Source organism: Hippopotamus amphibius, chromosome 12 (genome assembly GCF_030028045.1).
Source record: "Hippopotamus amphibius kiboko isolate mHipAmp2 chromosome 12, mHipAmp2.hap2, whole genome shotgun sequence".
Lineage (NCBI taxonomy): Eukaryota > Metazoa > Chordata > Mammalia > Artiodactyla > Hippopotamidae > Hippopotamus > Hippopotamus amphibius.
In genome coordinates, this window is record NC_080197.1 from 12,287,228 (window position 1) to 12,308,418 (window position 21,191).

Here is a 21,191-nt window from a genome sequence, read left to right on the forward strand (position 1 = left end):
TAGATATCCAGGTGGGGATGTGGGCCTAGAATCAGAGATGTGAGTCTGGGGTTTAGGGCCGGGAGGGGCCGGGCTGGAGATAGGAAGTTGAGTGTTCCTGCATAAAGGATGGTTAAATTGGTGAAAGCGATGGGTCTGGATGAGGCCAGCAGGGGGATGAGTGTGGAAGGGCGCTGGGGCATGGCTGCCATTAGGAGGTTGGAAAGAGGATGAGGATGACACCACACCTGAATCAATTCTGTGGATTAGGATGGTTGAAAGAGAGGATTCTCAAAAGTTCTTCCCATAGTGCTTGGGGCATAATCTTATAAGAATAGTGAATAGCTCTGTGTGTGCTTGCTTGCCCTTTTATTTTTTTTTAATGAAAATAAAGTGATACAACCGTCTAGGATGTTTGGGGTGAAGAGGAGTTGGTGGCTGTGACAGTCCTGTGAAAACGTCTTGATCCTGGACAAAGAGACAGGCCTTTCTCCTGCCAAGCCCTGGGGGCGGTTGGAAAGCACACCCCACTCCCAGACTCCCTCTCTCTGCCTGGAGCTGACATCACCAGGGCAGTTTGTGGGGAGCGCTGGCTCGGAGGACAAAGACCTGAGTGTGAGCAGTGTGGGGCTGGGCACCTCCCAGCTGCTGCAGCCCTCATCCCCCATCTGTGCCAGGGGTACACGTGGGGCTGGGAGCCATGCAGCTCCTGCCAGAGCAGGGACCCAGCGTCCCTGGGACTGTGTCTCCAGGGAGGGGGTCGTCAAAGATCCCTGAGAGGCAGTGCCCTTAGCTCTGAGACTTGGGCCAGCACTTCCAGCTCTGAGTGCCAGTTTGCCCATCTGGAATAGGAAACTTGCTTACTTTTAGGGCTGTGAGGATGAACGTTACCTGTGGGTGAAGCACGAGGCACAGAGCCTTAGGCATGGTAAGCACATGGTAGATGTCCTGTGGTCTTATTTTACCTTGACTGTAAGCGGGGAATTTGTCTGCTTTGTTGGGCACTTTTCCAGTGCTTGGAACTGTGCCCAGCACATAGTAAGCACATGATGTGTATTTGTAGAATGAATGAATGAGTGAATGAATGATAGGATGGGAATCCCTTTTGCCAAGAGTCCTGTTCTATTTCCAGTCTGCTAATATGGTGTTGAGGAGGAAGGCTGAGACCTCTTCATTGCTGGATGTGCTTTCAGTTCATTCATTCATTCATTCATACATTCATTCATTCATATACCGGCACACGGTGAGCCCTAGGGACCCAGGACTGTGAGGGGTGTGGTGGGAGACCATAGACATGCAATTTGGTACACTTTTTTCCCATGCCTGACTTTCTATTTTACTACCGATAGCTTCTCCATAAACAATGCCTAGTTTTGTTTTGTGTGTCACTAAAAGCTTTATATAGATGGATTTACACCATACATATCCTTTTGTTTTTCTTTTTTACTTGAGAGCATGTTTTTGAGGTTCATCCACATTGCTGTACATAGCTTTAGTTCTCCCATTTTCACTGCTGCGTAGTGTACCATTGTGGAAATCTGCTGCATAGCTTTCATTCTCCAGTGGATGGATATTTAGGTTACTTTCCATTTTTTGCTGTTTCAGACAAGGCAGTTTTGAGCGTCCATGTTCCTGTGTCCTGGTACATATGTGTGAGTTTGTGTGGACTGAGGGTGAGCAGACTTTTCTGTAAAAGGCCAGATAGTAAATATTTTAGGTTTTGCAATTGCAAGGTCTCTATTACAACTACTCAGCTCTACCATTACAGCTTGGATGCAGCCATAGACAATATGTAAACAAATGGATATGGCTGTATTCCAATAAAAATTTAATTGCCAAAACAGGGAGTAGGCAGGATTTGGCCCATGGGCCATAGTTTGCCTGCCTCTGATCTGGGCTTTGTGCTGGGTTGTAGGATATACATTTCTTCCTCTCCTAGGTGTTGTTAAGTTGCTTCCAAAGTGATTATCTGTAGCTGTGTTTTGCGAGTGCTTCCTATTTTTATTTGAGGGTGGCTAAATTCTTTTGCTGTCCTTCGCGAGTTCTAATGAAGGTCTCCTGTCCCTTTGCAGAGCTGCATGCTTCTGGGAGGCCGGAAAACCACGGACATCCCTCTGGAGGGCTACCTGTTGTCTCCTATTCAGAGGATCTGCAAGTACCCCCTCCTCCTCAAGGTGAGACATTCCCCCTATTCTTTTCCCCAATTTTGAATCAACAGAACATTCAGCTCTGTCTGGCTTAATCAAAAAATAAAACTTGTTATTTCCGGTAGCTGAGAAGTCTAGGGGCAGTGTCGGTTTTGGGCTGGGCTGTATCCAAGTGAGGACCTTGCCTCCTTCTCCCTGGTTCAATTCTGCTTCCTACCTTTCAGCTTTATTTTCAGCATGGTAGCAGGTAGCTGTAGTGACTGTGGCCTTGCACTCTCTCAAGTTCAAAGACAGTGGGAAAGAGTGAGCCTGTCTTCCAGTAGCTGTGACAAAAATCCAGAGAGTCATTTAGACTTTGGTCATCTGTGGCCAGGAGGATGCAATATTAGGAATGCTTTGGGCCATTGTCCTCCTCTCATATGCTTGGACTTGGCTATACCTCTTACCAATCACTGTCAACTGGGTAGTGTTGTGCTCTGATTGGCTGAGATATGGTCCAGTGATAGAGAGCAGGGCAGTGTCGTGATCTGATTGGCTGAGACCACAGTCAGGTGTTTCACCCCTGAGCCAATCACCCTGAGCAAGCAATCTGATTGGCACAGACTTGTGTCACATGCTCCAACCTCCAGCCAATCACTGGATCCCACAGGCCGGAAGTCCAGTGTTGGAGAGAGAGGGACCCCCTCAACCAAAATCCCAGCTCTTTGTGGAAGAGGGGTGAGGGGGCAGATGCTGGGTGGGTAAACGAGAGCCATCCACGCACCTGCTGACTTCTTCCCTGCCCAGCCACATTTGACTTAGTCTTGGTCAGGCAGACCGGGAGAAGATGTGCTGCTTGCGGGGACCCCAGAAGTCTTGATTTGCAACTTCAGAGTTGGCTTCCAGGCAGATCTCCAGCTAGGTGGACGGCTCTGCCACCATCTGCTGCTTTCAGCCCACGATTTCCAGCCCTTGGAGATGGTGGCAGTTGGCCTGACCTGTCCTGGCTCCATCCTGAAGGCCTTCCATCTGACAGCTGTTTCCTGGGGTCCCTGCTGGTGGGTTAGTTTGGCTGGTGTTGCCTCATTCAGGCACCTGCTCACCGGGGCCACATGCATCTTTGCTCCATGAGCTGAAAGGGAGAGGGGAGGGGAAGAGGATGGGGATTCTTGAACTTGCCTTTCTGCTGGAGACAGTGAGTGGCCCTTGAACCTCTGTGTTTGACCAGAGCTTTTGGGGGGCTGTCAGCTCTGCCTGGGAACACAAGCCTTTAACGTGCAGAGCTGTGGGTGGTGGAACCCAGCTCTCCCTGCGCCTCCTCTGGCCTGCTGCTATTTATCCCTCCCAGGGAGCTGAAAGAACCTTCTACAGTTCTTGCAGCTGCTTTGATCCCCAAACAGGTGTTGGAAATGCCATACGTGGCTTGACTCTTCACCTGGGTGCTGAAGAAGCTCCAGGTGAAACTTGTAAGTTGGTAACCTGTAAACTGCAGTGGACCTGCAGCTGGGCTTCATTTGATTTGTTTGGTGTGTTTTCCAAACTTGAATCCGTTGCCGGCATTTAAGAGGTAGTATTCTGCGGTGGTTTAGGGACGGGGTTGACAAAACTGTGACCCGTGAGCCAAATCCAGCCCATGGGCTGTTTTTGTACAATCCATGAGCTAAGAATGGTGTTTACATTTTTTTAAGGGTTGTTAAAAAAGGCCCCCAAAACAAAGAAGAGTATGTGACAGAGACCGGATGTGGCCAGCAAAGCCTAAAATATTTACAATCTGACCCTTTGCAGAAAAAATGTGCTGACCCCTGGATTAGAGCCAGGCTTTGCAGTCACAGGCTGTCTGGGTTTGAATTCTGTCTAGCTCTGCCATTTACTGGCTGTGTAACCTTGGGAAAGTCACTTCCCTGTGCCTCAGTTTCCTGTCTGTAATACAGTGTTTATATCAATAGTACTGATAGGGTTGATATGATGATTAAACATTTATTTACTTAATTCTTATAGCAACTCAATGAGGTAGGCAGTGTGATCACCCCATTTAGAGATGAGGCACAGAGAAGGGAAGTGGCCCGTTTAAGGCCTCACGTTAGGTAAGCAGGAGAAACCATGGTTAGAGCTTGGGCAGTCTGACTCTAGCGTTCTGTGTCCTAACCACGAGGCTACATTGCCTGTTGAGAAGCACTTTGGAGAGTTAAGCTGCCCAAGTGCAGGGGTGTTGGGGATGCTGACCTTCTCTGTTCCCTAGGTGGGAGTCTAGGAAGGTTCGTGGACTTGTGTTTTGAGGCTCGGTGACTAGTCTGCCCCTTCTTTCCTTTGTTTCAAACCCTTGAATATCTGACTCATTGGAAGACTCTCCAGCTATAGCCCCAGACCCCAGCCCAGGTTCCCTAGGTGTTAACGCTTTGGTTTCTGGATCTTGGGAAAGTCTGGGATCCGAGTGGCAGTTTCTGTAACGTATTTTAACAACCAGTGGGGCTGGACCTGGTGTCCCAGTGGACTCTAAACTCTCGATGTGAAGTCCAGATGTTTCTGAGGCCTGTTCAGCCCCAGGGGCCGCAGTCTGGGCTGGGAAGGTTCCTGGGCTCTGGATTTCCAGGAGAGCAGAGAGAGAGAGAGAGACAGAACCCACTGGCATTTGATGGTGGGGTGACTGCCCACAGGAAACAGTGAGGAAGCGGGGCTGTGGGTTTCCCTCTAGACCAAGTGACTGTTTACATGCCCCGTTTCCTCCGTCTCCAGCTGTGTTTATCCGGGGCTCAAGAGAGCACTGGGGGACCAGCCAGCCGGGCCTGAGATTCCTGTGGGGACATGCCTTGCTCCCCCCCACCTCCAGAATTGCTCAGAGTGTCCTGGCCTTTGGCACCCACAGCTGGAATGTTTGCATCAGAAAACAGCTGGGATTGAGGGGAACTCTTCGTACCCCTCCTGAGTTCCTTTTTCCTGTCACATTTTCCAGTGGCGTTTCAAAGATGAGCCCAGGAGCCTGGGGCAGCTGAGCCTGAACCCTCAGTCCTGCCCCCACCCCCTCCGATTCCGGCGCCCTCGCCTGAGCCCCCTTGTTTGAGCTGAACTTTGAATCGAGTGGGCGAACAGGGTCGGGGAGCCTGGGTGGGAAGAGGGAAGAGGCGAGAACGAAAACGTCTTTGGGAACAGCCCCAAAAACCTGAACTTGAACATTGCCTAAGAATAGCCGGAACATTCTATTTCAGCCTTCAGCCCAGGCCTGGGATAGACAGTTGGCATTTTCAGGCTCTGTTGAGTTTTCCATCAACGTTTCCAGGAAAATGATTCAGGTTTGGGGTGATGCCCCTGGTGCTCACATGGCAGGTGCCCGAGGGGAGACCCACTGTCACAGACCATTCTAGTTGTTGCCTGGTGACGTGCAGATCTTCCTGGCGCGCTGACTGCGCACCAGCTGCTGGCACGGCTCAGGGCCACAGTCGTGAGCCAGACAGACCCAGGGCCCGCCCCTCAGAGCTTCAGTCTCCGACTGCACCCACGAGGGCCTGGTACGTAATGGTAGCAGACTGAGGCCGGCAGGGGTGCAAACTGGAGGGGCACATCTGTCTGAAAGGGGCAGCTGCCCCTCCAGTCCCCTGTTCCCTTTGTCTCCTGCCTCTCTGACCCCTTCCTCTCAGTCTCCTTTGCTGGTTCCTCACCGTCTAGGTCTCCAGGCATAGGTGGGCCCCAGGCCTCTGCCCATGGGCCTTTTCTCCATCTAGAGTTGCGCCCACAGTGGCCTCCCCCATTTCTTGCACCCTCCCCCCTCCCTTTAAAGTATATTCAAAAGTTGTGCAACCATCACCGCAATAATTTTAGAACATTTTCGTCACCCCCAAGAGAAACTCTGAATCCACGAGCAGCCACTTCCCTTTTCCCTCCTCCTCACAGCCCCCGGCAAGCACTCATCTACTTTCTGTCTCTGTGAATTTGTCTGCTCTGGGCGTTTCATATGAGTGGAATCATATCATACGTAGTTTTTTGTGTCTGGCTGCTTTCGCTTAGCGGAGTGTCTTCAGGGTTCCCCCACGGCGTAGTGTACGTCTCCACTTTATCTCTTTTCATGACGGAATAATATTCCATCGTGTGGGTGTACCATGCTTTCTTCATCTGTTCATCAGTTGATGGGCACTTGGGTTGTTTCCACTTTCTGGTGATTATGAATAATGCTGCTGTGAACACCCACGTCGAAGTTTCTTGGTGGACACGCCCATGGCTCTAGACCCCTTCTCTGTCTGATGACGTCCAGCCTAGACCTCTCACCTAAACTCTGGTCTTGTTCTCCTGCCCACTCGGTTTCTCTACCTGTATGTCTCACAGGCGTCTTCTACTCACCATATCCCAAGCTAAACGCTTGGCTCTCCTCCTCCCCGACACCTGTCTCCCCTCCCACCTTCCCCCTCGTCCTTAACACGGTAAATGGCCTGATCAAGTGTTCTGGGCCCAAACAGGGTGCGTCCTGGGAGCCATTTTCTGGGCCAGCTGCTGCCGTGGGGTTGTGTCAGGGATGCTTTTGCAGGATCTTTGCTCAGGTTGTAGCCTCGGGGTCCTGCACGGGCTCTGGTGTCTTCTGCACCTCCCACGTCTGTCTGTGGGTGATGCAGCTGTCACCTACACACAGCGTGAGGACCTTGCCGTTCCGTTTTTACTACCTCTGTCTTTATGGCCGCCAGGAGTGTGGTGCCCCGGGGTTGGACCGTGGTCCATCACTAAGGAGGAGTCGGCATCAGTTCTTGGTGTAGGGGGATGACTGGGGAGTGGTATGTTTCCCAGATCGTGGGATGTGTACCGCTCGCAGCTCTCCAAAGGATTTTAGGTGGCACAGGAGAACACTTTGTGTGGGGTGGGTGGTGGGGGAGGGGGAGGACAGCACCAAGCACAGTGAATCACACCTGAGAACAGTACTTTCTCAGCAGATCCCTTTCAGTCTTCCTGATTACCTCCAGGAGAGCCACAATGGGTGCTGCGGTGTCTAGGGATTTTGGGGCCGTTCATTCATTTACCAACCATTTATTGAGGAACTGTTAGGTGTCAGGCATTATACCAGGTGCTGGAGATACAAGTGAACAAAAATTGCACAAACCTCTTCTGTGTTCTGATGTTCTACTGGGGTTGGTGGGGGGAGAAACAGACAACAAATGAATGAGTAGGAAATGTATATACTTGTTTAGATGGCATGAATGCTATGGAAAAAAAATATCAGGGTTCATAAGGTCCAGGAGTGATGGATGGGGAAAGGGACATTTGTGCCAAGACCTCAAGGAGGTGAGGAAGCGGGCCATACGGGTACCTGGGGGAAGAGTCTTCCAGACAGAGGAAAGAGCTAGTGCAAAGGCCCTGAGGCAGGGGTGTGTCTGAGGCCCAGCCAGGAGACCCGTGTAACCAGAGGGGAGGATGTGAGGGAGAGGGTGGGGGAGTGAGGTTAGAGAGGTGATGGGCCCGGATTATGCGGAGCCTTGTGGACCCATGTGGGGTCTTCGTCTGCTCTGAGTGAGGTGGGCACCGTGGGAAGGTTTTGAGCAGAGGAGGGACCAGATCTTAGTTCTCACGGGATCCCTCAGGCTGTGTGTGGAGAATGGGCTGTGGGGTGATGAGGGTGGAGGTGGGGGATCAGGAGGTGGCCAGGGAGGCATTGATGTGAGTGGTCCAGGCAGGAGGTGACCAGGGCGGTGGTGGTGGAGGTGGGTGCATTTTATGACAACTGCCTTTTCACATCATTTGCCCATTTTTTTATTGGTTAGTTGTCTTTTGTATCGATTTGCCGGAGTTCTTTCTCTTCATTCTGGCCACCTGGGGTCACCTCCTTGGAATTCTTCTCTGACCCTGATGTTAAGAAATGAGTTCCTTATCTGCTGGGGATGTGGCATTGTCACCATCTTTCTGAGAAGGCGCAGGAAGTCACAGGTCTCTTTGCTGTGGCCCCCTCTGCCCCAGCTCTCGTCCTCCCCCAACCACAGTGCCACCCTGCACCTTGCCTCGTGGGCTGAGCACTGACACCTTGCCCACAGATACTTCAGCAGCTCTGTCTGCACCGGCCCCAATTCAGGCTCTTTCCGGTGTGGTGAGCAACACTAGCCTCGGGCTGCTCGACTCCCTCAGGGTGGGGGACCTGCTCTCACATCTCCCTTTCAAAGCGAAGCTCGGATTCCTGATCTTCCTAGGGACCCTCCCAGATCACTCTTCCTGGGAGTCCTGCCATGCTCTGTGTGATGCTTAAGAGTCTAAGTTTGGAAATCCAGCTCCACTTCTTCTTAGCTGTGTGACTGAGGGCAAGTTGCTGAATCTGTCTGTGCCCCCATTACCCTGTCTGTAAAATGGGCATGGCAGCTACCTCCCAGCCTTTGCTGCAAAGATTAGATGAGACAATGCCTGTGAAAACCTATGAGAGCACTTTGCATTTTACTAGGTAGTCAGTCATGCTTGGTAAATGTTAGCTACTCTAATAATATGATTTTTATTTTTATTGATCCCAACTCCTTCTTTTGCTCGTATTGCCTCTTTGAGAAATGACTTAAACTCTCTGTGTCTCAGTTTGCTCCTCTGTCAAATAGTGCCTTATCACTGGTTATTGTGAAGATTAAATGAAATAATACCTATAAAGTGCTTATAAGTGCTTAGTAAGTATGAGCTATTTTTGTTGTCTCAAAGTCTGTTTTGTTCAATATTAATAAAACTACCATAGGTTTCTTTCATTTAGTCTTTTCATGATACATGTTATTTCATCCTTTTATTGTACTATTAACAATTCTGTACCCTTAGAGTTTAGATACTTCTTTTGTAAACAGTGTGGAGTTAAAATCTTAAAATTTGTCCTGTCAGTTTCTATCTTTGAACAGGAGAGTTTAGTCCACTTATATTTATTGTGTTTATTGATATATTTGAACTTGTTTCTACCATCTTTATAAAATTTTTTAATTTGTCCTCTTGTTTTTTAATGCTTCTTCCTCCCCCTCCCCCCTTTCTTGCTTTATTTTGTATAAATTTAGGGTTTTTTATTTTTTTGGTTTAGTTACTCTTGTTTTCTTTTTTTCTTTCTTTTCTTCTTCTTTTTTGCTTCTACTAAATTGGAATTTAAAACTACCACTACCACTATCATTATGTCTCCCAATATTATAGAGGTTCTCGCCTCTATAGAACCTGCAGTTGGGAAGTGCAGGATGTAGACTTTTGCAGTGAGGTGTGCTAGGAGCTCCTTTGGAATTTGGATATAGAGTCGTTGAATGTTGGAGCCCCACCACTGAGTGTCAGTAGACACAATCCAGGGTCTCAAATATGGGTGCCTGCAGTGCAGGTGAAAGAAGTGAGTGAGTAGATTGGATGTAACGCAGTGGGTTGGGGTCGGGACTGTGGCAGACTATAGCGCACATGTCCCATCTGAAGGTGTGGCCACCACTCAGGTCAGCCAATTGTTGTTGTCTGATGGAATCGCAGACCCAAGGTGGCCAGAACTTCTGCTTTGCTGAGAGAACCTGCCAATAGCATTTGGCCTGCAGGATGCAAATTGTGACCCGGGCTCTGATCAAGTCCTGCATTGCGTAGCCAGGAGACTGAGGCGCAGAAAGGGGATGTGACTTGCCCAAGGTTACATAGCATGTCCTCGTCAAAGCCAGACCGTGAACTCCCAGACCTGAGCCCTCTTCCGGCTGTCTCCCCCGATCTCTCCAAGGGGAAGGAAGGATTTTTTAAGACCCGTGAGCCTTATTTCCTTTCCCCCATTAATTCCTATTCCAAGGGGCTACAGTTTTCAAACTTGCAGAGGGGCTGGAATTATTAAAATTGGAAATATATTGGCATGAAATGTATTTCATATAGTTGGCATACATGGAGGTTTTCTTTACTATGCCATGCAGCTTTTCACTTCTGAGTTTCCTTGGACTTCCAGATGTTTTTCATTTCTTTTTTTTTTTTTCTTTTTCTTTCAAGTGGTGATAGGTCTTGTCACTGCCTCTTCATTTTCATCTTTTAAAAAAAATAAATTTATTTATTTACTTATTTATTTGCTGTGTTGGGTCTTTGTTGCTGCATACAGGCTTTGTCTAGTTGCAGCAAGCGGGGCGTACTCTTCATGTGGTGTGCGGTGGCTTCTCTTGTTGCAGAGTATGGGCTCTAGGCAAGTGGGCTTCAGTAGTTGTGGCACACGGGCTCAGTAGTTGTGGCCCACAGGCTTAGCTGCTCCGTGGCATGTGGGATCTTCCTGGAGCAGGAATCGAACCCATGTCCACTGCATTGGCAGGCAGATTCTTAACCGCTGCACCACCTAGGAAGTCCTTTCATTTGCATCTTGCTGTCACCTAGATAGTGCATGTGGGCACCTAGACTGAAATACAGGAAAGTCTTGATAAAGAGAACGGAGCTTGGCTTCCTGAGCTTCAGTGGTGGTGCCTTGGGCAGAGGTCTGTGGACGGAGCCACAGTTGGGTGCAGGAGCTGGCTGAGGTATCCCCTGAAAGTGGGTGTGCTCTGTGGGATCCAGCCCTCATTGGTGATATTCCCATCCCCAAAGCTGTCTTTCTCTTTGTCAAGAAGGCAGCATGACTTTCTTTCTTTTTTTTTTTATAAATTTTTATTTATTTTATTGGCTGTGTTGGGTCTTTTTTTGCTGTGCGCATGCTTTCATTAGTTGCAGTGAGTGGGGGCTACTCTTCGTTGTGGTGCACGGGCTCCTCATTGCCGTGGTTTTTTCTTGTTGCGGAGCACGTGCTCTAGGCGCGTGGGCTTCAGTAGTTGCAGCACATGGGCTCAGTAGTTGTGACTCACGGGCTCTAAAGCGCAGGCTCAATAGTTGTGGCGCAGGGGCTTAGTCGCTCCGCGGCATGTGGGATCTTCCTGGAGTAGGGATCGAACCCATGTCCCCTGCATTGGCAGGCAGATTCTTAACCGCTGCGCCACCTAGGAAGCCCTAGCATGACTTTCTAACCCCAGGTTTCCTTTTGAACCTCCCGCAACCCCAAATCACAGCAAGTAATGGGTGTTGTCACTTCTTCCAGTGGCAAATCCAGCTATGTTTTCACATGGTGGTGTTAGGGATCCGTCTTCTTATGGCTGCAGGCAGGAGCTCAGACGATGCCGTCGAGAATCAGGCTCTTCCCATCTCCTGGCTCTGTTTTCCTCTGTGTCAGCTTTATTCTCGGGAGGCTCCCTTCTCATGGTGGCAGCGTTGTCCTCCAGCAGCCTCAGGCCTGTGTCTGACCAGCACGGCCACTGAGGGGAAAGAGAGCGTGTCTTTCCGGACCATCTCACAGAAAGTCTCAGACCCAGGGCCCGTTGGCTCAGCTCAGGTCCCACAGGGATCAAACCCGTACCCGTAGCAGTGAAAGCGTGGAGTCCTAACCACTGTACCGCCAGGGAATTCCCCTCTGTGCTCTCCTTGAGCTGGTGGCTACAGCTGGGAGATAGAAGACTCTCGAGAACATGCCCTGGGAGCTGGCCTGGAGGGGCCCCTCTTGGACTCCATGATGGGAGAGAGGACAGGGGAAAACAGGGGCCCTATCTCTTCCCTGCCTCCTCCTCCGTGCCCCTCTCTTCCTGTACCTTTAGGCCCTGTGTTCTTCTCCTGGTCCTCTTCTGAATCTCGAGCAAGGCTGAGCAAGAACAGGGAGTTGGCTGCAGCCACGTTTCCTTGATGCTGGGTTTGGCCTGGAGTTTGAGGCCCCATGCCCACACCAGCAGGGACGTGACGGGGCCGCACGGAGCGGACACAGTGAGCACCCTTTTGGTGAACGTGGTGGGGGAGGAGCGGCGTGATGAGGCACCTTGCGGAAGCGGCAGGCTCCTCTGCTCTGACATCCTCTCTTCCAGGAAGCCCTCACCTCAAGCCCCATTTGTGAAACCACATGGGCTGGCGGGGCGGATGTTGGGGAAAGGTCACCCAGCCTGGCTCTGGGGGCGGGGAGCTTCCGCTGCTAATTTGCTGGATGACCCCCCCCCCACACACACCCTCCCTTTTCTGCCCTCAGTTTTTTTAAGGAATCCCCAGGGCCTGCCCCTGCTCAGACATTTCATGTTTGTTCTAAGAACCTGCTTTTGGGGGTGTTCACTCCCTTCTTGTACTGTTTCTGGAGGGCCCTGTGGACATGGTTAGGCGTCCACCAGGTCTTGCTTTTTGGCTCTGTGGCCTTGGGCAGGAGGCCTCGCCTCTCTGTGCCTCAGTCTCGTCACCTGTAGAGTGAAGATAAAAATAGTACCTACCTCATTGGGATGATTTGAGGATGAAATGACTTAAGAAACTGAAGTTTAGAACAGTGCTTGGCACACTTAGGTACTCAGACGCTGGCTATTATGATTACTATGGCAACAACTTTTGCTGTTATCATTACTACATAGAAATAATGTGTAAGAGCTATTATTAATATGGAAATAATTATGATGATGATGATAAAACTGATTACCAACACTTTTACTGTCATTATTCCATTTGATCCTCACAACAACCTTAGGATGTGACTGTGATCCCATTTCACAGATGTACATACTCAATCCACTTGGATCCTCTGAGGTATTACAGATCCAGCAGGTTTCTTCTCAGTCATGGAGTTCTCCCAAGAGGCTTAACAACCAGCTTTTGGGTTCCTTCCGGAAACATTCTTCTCTGGGCTAAGCCTTGTCACCTTGGATGTGGATTCCAGGGTTTTCAAGGGCTTTCAACACCATAGTTTATATCTTTTGAACTTGACTCTGTTGTAACTTATTAAGACAGTGTGTTAAGTTCTGAATTGGGCAGGAGCCTCCTCAGCTCCCTCCTTTTGCATATGAGGCATTTGTTAGTGCAGCTCAAGCTTCCCTTAACTTTGAAGATACCCATATTTTATGCTTGTGTGGGACTGGCTGGGACACCTTTGGGATTCCAAATCCTTGCAGTCTCTCTGGGGTTGTGAAGCAGTAGAGACTCTTTCAAATTATAAGGAATGGAAAAACTAGCTCAAACAGGCTTAATAAAAAAAATGGGCCCATGTAACTGAAAAGTATCATGATAGATGGTTTCAGGTATGGCTAGATCCAGCTGTCACTAGGAAATCGCCAGACTCTTTTCCAAAGCAGCTGCACCATTTTATATTTCCTCCTGCAATGTATGAGGATTCCAGTTTCTCTGCATCCTCACCAACACTTGTTATTGTTTGTGTTTTTGATTATAGCCATTCTAGGGGGTGTGAAGTGGTATCTCGTGGTTTTGTTTTGCATTTCTGTAATGACTAATGATATTGAGCATCTTTTCATGAGCTTATTGGCCATTTGTGTGTTGTCTTTGGAGAAATGTCTATTTAAATCCCTTGCTTATTTTTTAATCGAGTTATTTGTCTTTTTGTTGTTAAGTTGTAAGAGTTCTTTGTATATACCAGATAAAGTCTCTTGTCAGAGATATAATTTACACATTCTATAGATTGTTTCATCACCTTATAGTCTTTGAAGCACAATGTTTTAAGTTTTGCTGAAGTCCAGTTTATCTAATTTTTTTTCAGTTGCCTATATTTGGCATCATATCTAGCAATGCTTTGCCTAACCCAAGGTCATAAACATTTACACCTATGTTTTCTCCTAACCGTTTTATAGTTTCAGCTTTTACAGCTAGGTCTGTGATCCATTTTGAATTAATTTTTGTGTACAGTGTGAGGAAGAGGTCCAACTTTATTTTTTTGCATGTGGATACCCAGTTTTCCCAGCAACATTTGTTGAAAAGACTGTTCTTTCCCTATTTAATTGTCTTAGCACCTTGTCAAAAATTTGTTGACCGTAAATGTAAGGATTTATTTCTGGTCTCTCGGTTCTTTGCCATTGACCTGTATGTCTCTCCATATGCCAGTACTGTACCACCTCTTACAATTTGGAGAAAGAGTGTGCCGGTAAAGGGCACAGCGAGTGCAAAGGCCTAGAGGCAGGAATGGGCCCTGAGTTTGTGGCTGAGCAGAGTGGAGTCACCACTACCTTGTGAACCAAGACATCAAAGCCAGTGCCTTCCTCTCAGTTTTGGCCCAGCCAGGAGCTTGGCCAGAAGATCCTGCTCAGTTTCAGTTCTCCATGCCCAGCACTAAGAAGGCAGGAGAAGAGGTGGGGCAGCCAGGCAGAAGAGGGAAATAACCTTTTCTCATTTTTACTGGCTGCTGGGTGTTGGCAGCCCCTCAGGGAACCCATCAGTGGAGGGTCAGTGAAATTCCAACTTCCAGGGCTTGGGATGTGGTAGCAGTGCTTCACAGGGTGTGACAGGCATTAGCTTTCTAAATTTTAAAATTTTATTTACTTATTGGCTGCGTTCAGTCTTCACTGCTGCATGCAGTCTTTCTCTAGTTGTGACGAGTGGGTGCTACTCTTCGTTGCGGTGCATGGGCTTCTCATAGCAGTGGCTTATTTTGTTGCGGAGCACAGGCTCTAGGCACATGGGCTTCAGTAGTTGCAGCGCACGGGCTCAGTAGTTGTGGCGCACGGGCTTAGTTGCTCTGCGTCATGTGGGTTCTTCCAGGACCAGGAATCGAACCCATGTTCCCTGCATTGGCAGGCGGATTCTTAACCACCGTGCCACCAGGGAAGTCCCCCATTAGCTTTTAGTCTCAAGAGTAAGAGAGGTGAGGGCTTTGCACTTGTAGCGGGGCGGGGGGAGGAGGCAGGATCCCAGGGATACAGGCTGGAGAAGCATGGAGTAGCAGTTGAAAACGTGGGCTCTGGACCTCGATTGTGTGAGCTTGAATTTTGGTCCCACCCCTTAGCAATCTGTGACCTTGGGCAAGTGACCTCCCCTCTGGGTCCACCTCAGCTTCCTCATCTGTCACGTGGATCTGGATATATTTTAGCTACAGTGACAGGGACCCAAAATAACAGTGACTTAACGTGTAACTTTATTTCTGTACAAGGCGGTCCAGGGTTTATGTTCTTCCACCCCTGGGGTCTCAGATGTTCACATCGTATCAACGTTCCAGCCCGGGAAGGGAGAGACGGGCAAGGAAAACAGGAGCTGCACGCACCCCAGTGATCAGAACTTGTGTCCACGTGGGTGAAAATGTTGTTTTTATTCTGGGTGGCCTTGTGCTCAGCTAAGAGTCTGTTCTGTTGCTTTTGACCAGGGAGCAAGCAAACTTTTCCTTTAAAGGACCAGGTAGTAAATAATACAGGCTTTGGAGGCCGTATGATCTCTGTCACGATTCCACTCTGATGCTGTGGCTCCAAAGAAGCGAGGACAGTGGGGAAATGACTGAGCGTAAAGCTTCACTTATTGCAGCAGGTGGTGGCTCGGACTTGGTCTGCAGGCTGTCATTTGAGCCCCTGTTTTAGAAGGAGGGGATGCTGGATCTGCGTTGGGTGGTTGAGCCTCTGTCCCTGCTCACGGGGAGGAAACAGGGAGCTGGCTGGCCACACTCCCCCTCCCACTTTGGCTGGCTTGACAAAGATTTGGATGCTCAAGACCACTCGTTTTGGAGCAGGGGCTGGGGGTGATTTGGGGCATTGAACTGAATTCCCCATCATAGGTCTTCTATTGTAGTTTTCTCTGTGGACATGTCTACAGTCAGGCTGTCAGCTCTAGGAGGACTTGGGCAGTGTCTGTGTCATCTGTGTCTTCAACAGAGGGCCCAGCCTGGGGCCAGGTACGTAGGAGGCCCCACTGGATGGATGGATGGATGGATGGATGGATGGATGGATGGGGCTCAGGGCTTCCTGTTCCACCTTGAGCATCTCTTGCCTGGACCATTGCAGTAGGCACTAGCCGGTCTTCCTGCTTTTATGTTCATCTTATGTTCTCTCCAGTGCATCTTCCACTCGGCAGTCAGAGGGATTCTTTAAGGGCTACATTGGTTCGCATCAGGCCTCAGCTCGTAACCCTGTCACCTCCCCAGGCCTCTTGGGATGAAAGGTAGAGACCACACCCTGGCCTTACCTGATCTGTGTTTGGGGTGCGGGTCTGACCTCGTTGCCCATCCTTCTCCTTCTCGCTCACTGTGCCGCAGCTTCCCTGGCCTCCTGGCTGTTTCTCACTGCCTCAGGGCCTTTGCTCGTGCTCTTCTCTCACCTGGAGTGCTGTTCCCACAGACATTTGTATGGCCCGTGCTCTCGCTCCATTCAGGTCTCCACCCGGAGGCCCCTTTCCTCAGAGAGACCTTCTGGGACCCCCACACCCCCCTCCCTCCCTGTCCCTTCACTTGCCCAGTTTGTCACCTAGCACTTGTCAACAATATAAATTATATTTACTAGAGAGGAAAGTATTCCTATTTAACTGTCTGAACGGTTATAAATAGTATAGAGGTTCAGAGCGCTAACCTCAGAGCCAGACTGGTTAGGCTCAAGTCTGCTCTGTGACCTCGGGCAGATGACCTGACCTCTCTGTGCCTTACTTCTCAAACCTGTGAACTGAGGATGGTAACGGCCTCACAGGTCAACGTGAGGATCCAGTGAGCTCGGCAGGAGGGTGAGCACTCACTCAGTACTCTCGCTTGTCATCACTTTTTGTGCTAATACCCTGAGGGGTCTCATTCTGTGTCCCGACGCTGGTGCTCCGGCACAGACCCGCACAGACCCGTTGTTCCGTCTGTGTTCGTCGAGTGAGGAGCGGATGGAAATGGTCCCCTTTGTACAAAACGCTCAACCCTCAGTGACCCGCCTGCCTCCGTCTCACTTCCTTCTTGAAGCTTTTCCGGCCGCACTGTCCTTCCCCTTCTCTGATTTATCACGAGCGCTTTCACCACTTGGGGCTGTTGTCTGTGCCCCGCTTCTTCCTTCCCTCCCCCCCTTCCCCTGGGAGCTCCTTCCCCAGCTCAATTGCCTCCAGAGAGAGGGCTCCATGCCCGCCCCCCCCCCCACCCCCCACCCCGTGTTCCCTCTCGCCTGGCCCTGGGCCCAAGGCAGGTGCTCAGCAAACCCGCAGGGTCCTGATGTTACAGAACATCTGGGCCTTGGGCCCATTAGGATCTGCCCTCCAGAAAAGAAGCTGTTCATGTTCAGGCAGAGAAGAAATGAAGCGACTAGAGAAGGGCTGTTTTTCGAGCTGGTGCTCCGCAGGGCATGCTTGGAACAGCACCCGGCTGGCCCGTTGCTGCTTGCAGGCTCTGCTAATGTGTGTGCTATCTTATAACAGCAGGGCCAATAATGGCCAGCGTAGACCAAGTGCTTACCGAGGCTGTACTTTCCCTGGGAGCTGCTTTTCCTGCAGTGTCTGATTTACCCCTCCCCATAACCATGAGCAGAACCATATGGCCGGGTTCAAATTCAGGTTCCTTCTCTTACTTCTGGGAGCCTTTGGGCCATCTTGGTGAGCCTTCGTCTCCTCATCTGTTAAATGGGGTAATAACAGAACCTACCTCCCAGGCACAGAGGAAAGGCTCGTCGTCACCATCCTCATCCTCATCATTGGTTTTCAGACAATGAGCCTACAGCTCAGCGTGGAGGGCATCTGGCCCAAGGTCACCCAGCAGCCCAGGGGTGGAGCCAGCCCTGGAGTCCATGTGGGACTGTGCTGGGAACCAGCTCACTGGAGCATCATCTCTGTGATTTATGAGGGAGCAGAGAGATGGAGAAGAGATGCTGGAACATCTGGGCATGTCAGGGCCAGATGATTAGAGAAACTTATCTCTGCCAGTGTGGTCCTGTCAGCTGAGTGATGCAGCCTAAAAATCTTCCCTGATATCTTGAGGCCCAGCTAGTCTCTGCTGTCTCAGTTCCTTTCTCGTTACACTTACTACAGGACTGAGACCCTTTGATTAAGACCAGCCTGACCTTTAGAATGTCCTAGCCTGTGCTTGTGGTGAGGTTCGAGATGAGAGTGAGAAATGGTAGGGGAGGGGCTTGCAGATTAAGGCCCCCACTGGCCTCTTTATGTGTGTCCTCCACGTCCCTGTGAAGGCAAAGGGGTTTTTTTTGTTTGTTTGTTTTTTGAACCTGCATTTTTTAAATGAAGATTTCCTTATTAGTATTTATTTATTTAATTTTTTGGCTGCATGGAATGTGGAATCTTAGTTCCCCAACCAGGGATCAAACCTGCACCGCCTGCAGTGAGGAGTCTTAACCACTGGACTGCCAGGGACGTCCCCAAGGGATTCTTTGTACCCATTTTACAGCTGAGAAAACTGGAGGCTGGGGAGGGGCAGTGTCTGTGGTCACCTCTGTGACCTACCAATCTCTTTCTCTGTCTCTGTGTGTGTCTCTCTTTCTCCTTCTCTCTTTCATTTACTCTCCTCCAGCCACACTGCCTCCTGGCTGTTCCCTGACTCACCACATATGCTCCCACCCTGCCCCTTTGCATTTGTTGTTCCTGCTTCCAGGCATGCTCTTCTCCCCGATTTTTGCAGGAGTCCCTCCCTTGCTTTATCCAGACTCTCTGTTCAAATGTCACCCCCTTGGAGGGGGCTTCCCTGACCTCCCTATCTGAAAGAAGACGTCATTTCCCAAGACCTTCTAGCCCCTCGTTCTGATATGTCTTCATAACATTTGTCACTGCCTGACCTTGTATAATATACTTGATTTTTCTTTATTTTGGCCCATCTCCTTTATTAGATTGTAATATCCACCAGGTGAGGAATTTTTCTGTTTTATTAACAGATTTATCCCCAGGCCCTAGAACACTGCCTGTTGTGGAGGAGCTGCTCTGGGGACATGTATTAAATGAATGAGTGGAAGAATGAATGAACGATGTTCTGCAGCTCCAGATCACACAGTTTGTCCAGAGCAGAGCTGGGACTTGGCTCAGGCCCGGGCGTCCTGGGGGCTGTTTGGTGCCCTCTGGGTTGATGACCCTCACTCCTGCCCTCTCCTCTACCCTAGGAACTGGCTAAGAGGACCCCTGGCAAGCACCCCGACCATCCTGCGGTCCAGAGTGCCCTGCAGGCCATGAAGACTGTCTGTTCCAACATCAACGAGACCAAGCGGCAGATGGAGAAGCTGGAGGCCCTGGAGCAGTTGCAGTCGCACATCGAAGGCTGGGAGGTATGTCTGGGGCAGGAGGAACCTTCTGGGCTGGAGACAGGCCCGAGGGGTGCACAGCTGAGGGTTCAGACTGCCGTCTGGGCACCAGATTTGGCCTGCAGCATATTTTGTTTGGCCTACGTGGTGTTTGCAAAAAAAAAACTGTTTAATTATTTTTCAATTAAGTCCACATAAAAGTCTAGATTTCAAGTTTCTCTTAAAAATTGGTCATACTGGGCCCCAATTTTCCACGGCAACAGCCACTGGAACCTCTAGTTTCCCTCCATCCCCACCACTCCCCAGTCACTCTCCATCACGTGTTGCCTTATCTGCCTTGTGTCCCTTGAGCTTTTGACACCAAGATCAAGGGTAGCATTTAAGGGTTCACTCCAGGACAGAGTTCTGGCTTTGACACTCCCTTACTGTGTGACTTTAGGCAAATGTCTTAACTTCTCTAAACTTTGGTTTCCTTATCTATACCTGCACATAGTAGGTACCCAATAAATGATAGGTGTGGATATTACTATGATCATGATTATTAAGGGATGGGATTCTTGATATCTTCTGTTGTGTCTTCCTTAAATTATTAGAGCTCTCCTAAAAAATCTGTAAAAGGATATAGGAAAATCTGAATAAATAAAAAAGTCAATATCTGAGTAAGTACAGCTGGAATGGGCGATTAAGACTAAAGAGAAAAGACTCTTGGCCACAGATTGTTCTCTGAATCATCTGCCTTAGAACCTTTGAATTTTCTGGCACTTGCTACGTTTGGGATTTCCACTTCATCTCCCTGTGTTGGGGGGGTCCTAAATGAGACTGTACAGCTGTGAGGCTGAGGGTGTGGCTGCAGAGGGGAGGGGCCTGTGTTCAGGGAGGAGGCGAGTATCATGGATTAGTGTTTGCCATGTACCCATTCTCCTCCGGCTGGGCCTTCCTGCCTGGCTGAGGCTGAAGAACAAGCAGTTGCATTTCTCAAACTCCCTTGTAGCTCAGGTTTGGGATATGATTGACCAAGATCAGATCCAGCTGCTTGAAATTTGTAAGGCAGGTGTGGGATGGAGGCCACCCTTATGCTGTTTTTGCAGCAAAGCACAGCCATGGTTGTGTTTGTCTTTCTGTGGTAGCATTTGCAGTGGGTCCAGTTTCCAGCTTCTGGGTGTCAAGAGGAAGAGCATCTGTTGTATTGTTGTTGGTGTGTATCTAGCAGGACAGGGTGGCTTTGTAGCTGACAGTTGAGGCAACAGTTCCTGAGGGCCTGAAAGCAGCTTGGGCAGCATTTCCCGAGAGTATCAGCTTGGACAGGTATTTGTCTGATTCTTCCTTTCCCCAGTTGAGGCAGAGGCAGTGGCTTGCCTGGAGGGCCAGTTCTGCAGTGTTCCTGGTTTTATGGCAGCTGTGATTCAAGGCTCCTCTAGCCCCTACAGGGATGGAGTAAGGCCCTCATTTCTTTCTGCTTAAATTACATAGCTTGGTTTCTGTTCCTGCAACTGAAAATTGTGTCAGGATGTGTCCTCTAAGGAATCTCATTTCACCTTCATGATGTCAGAGTTCTGATTTGGCTTCTTGTGATCCTCTCAGCCTTCCTCTCCATGGTTCCATGATGGCAACAGCTCCAGACATCATGTGTTCCAAAGCAGAAGGAGACAGGGGTATGGCCAGGACAGTGAAGGGGAGCTCTCCTCCCTAGTGGAGGAAAACCTTTCCCAGAAGTCCCTTTCCATCTCATTGGCCAGAAGTGGGTCACTTGGCCACTTTCAGCAAATATGCTAACCTAAAGAGCACATAGAGTGGACATGTTTAAACATCTGCCAGTTTGGGTTTTGAGTTTCCTGGTGGCCAAGGTAAAAAGAGCAAGACAGCTGAGTTTCCTGGTGGCCAAGGTAAAAAGAGCAGGACACCTAAGTCTAAAAAGGAAGAGCCGAGCAGTTCTTCTGGGAGACAGAGAGTTTCTTAGCATCCAGATAGAAGGGAAATTTCTCACGTGAGCCCCTGTGGAGAGAGTATTAAGCAAGCAATTTGGCAGCCAGAGCAGAAGTGATTTCCATAGGCCTTCTGGTAAGGGCCTAGGGAAATAGGAACTATGGGTCTTTGGGGCCCTTTCTGACCCTGAAATATCTGCAATTTGAGAATGGCCGTTATTTTGATCACTGTCACTGTGTGTGGTAGGAAATAGTGACCCAGAATAAGAATTGCTGGCAATTATTGAGCACCTGTTACA

General features: G+C 49.6%; 1 protein-coding gene across 1 annotated transcript in view; it reads left to right on the plus strand.

The window, feature by feature from the left end:
- Positions 1 to 21,191, plus strand: part of PREX1 (phosphatidylinositol-3,4,5-trisphosphate dependent Rac exchange factor 1) — a 193,252-nt gene that overhangs the window by 97,086 nt on the left and 74,975 nt on the right. The window contains exons 5-6 of the mRNA XM_057703163.1: positions 2,052 to 2,153; positions 18,833 to 18,994. Coding sequence (XP_057559146.1) covers positions 2,052 to 2,153; positions 18,833 to 18,994 — 264 coding nt within the window. The remainder of the gene's footprint in view (positions 1 to 2,051; positions 2,154 to 18,832; positions 18,995 to 21,191) is intronic.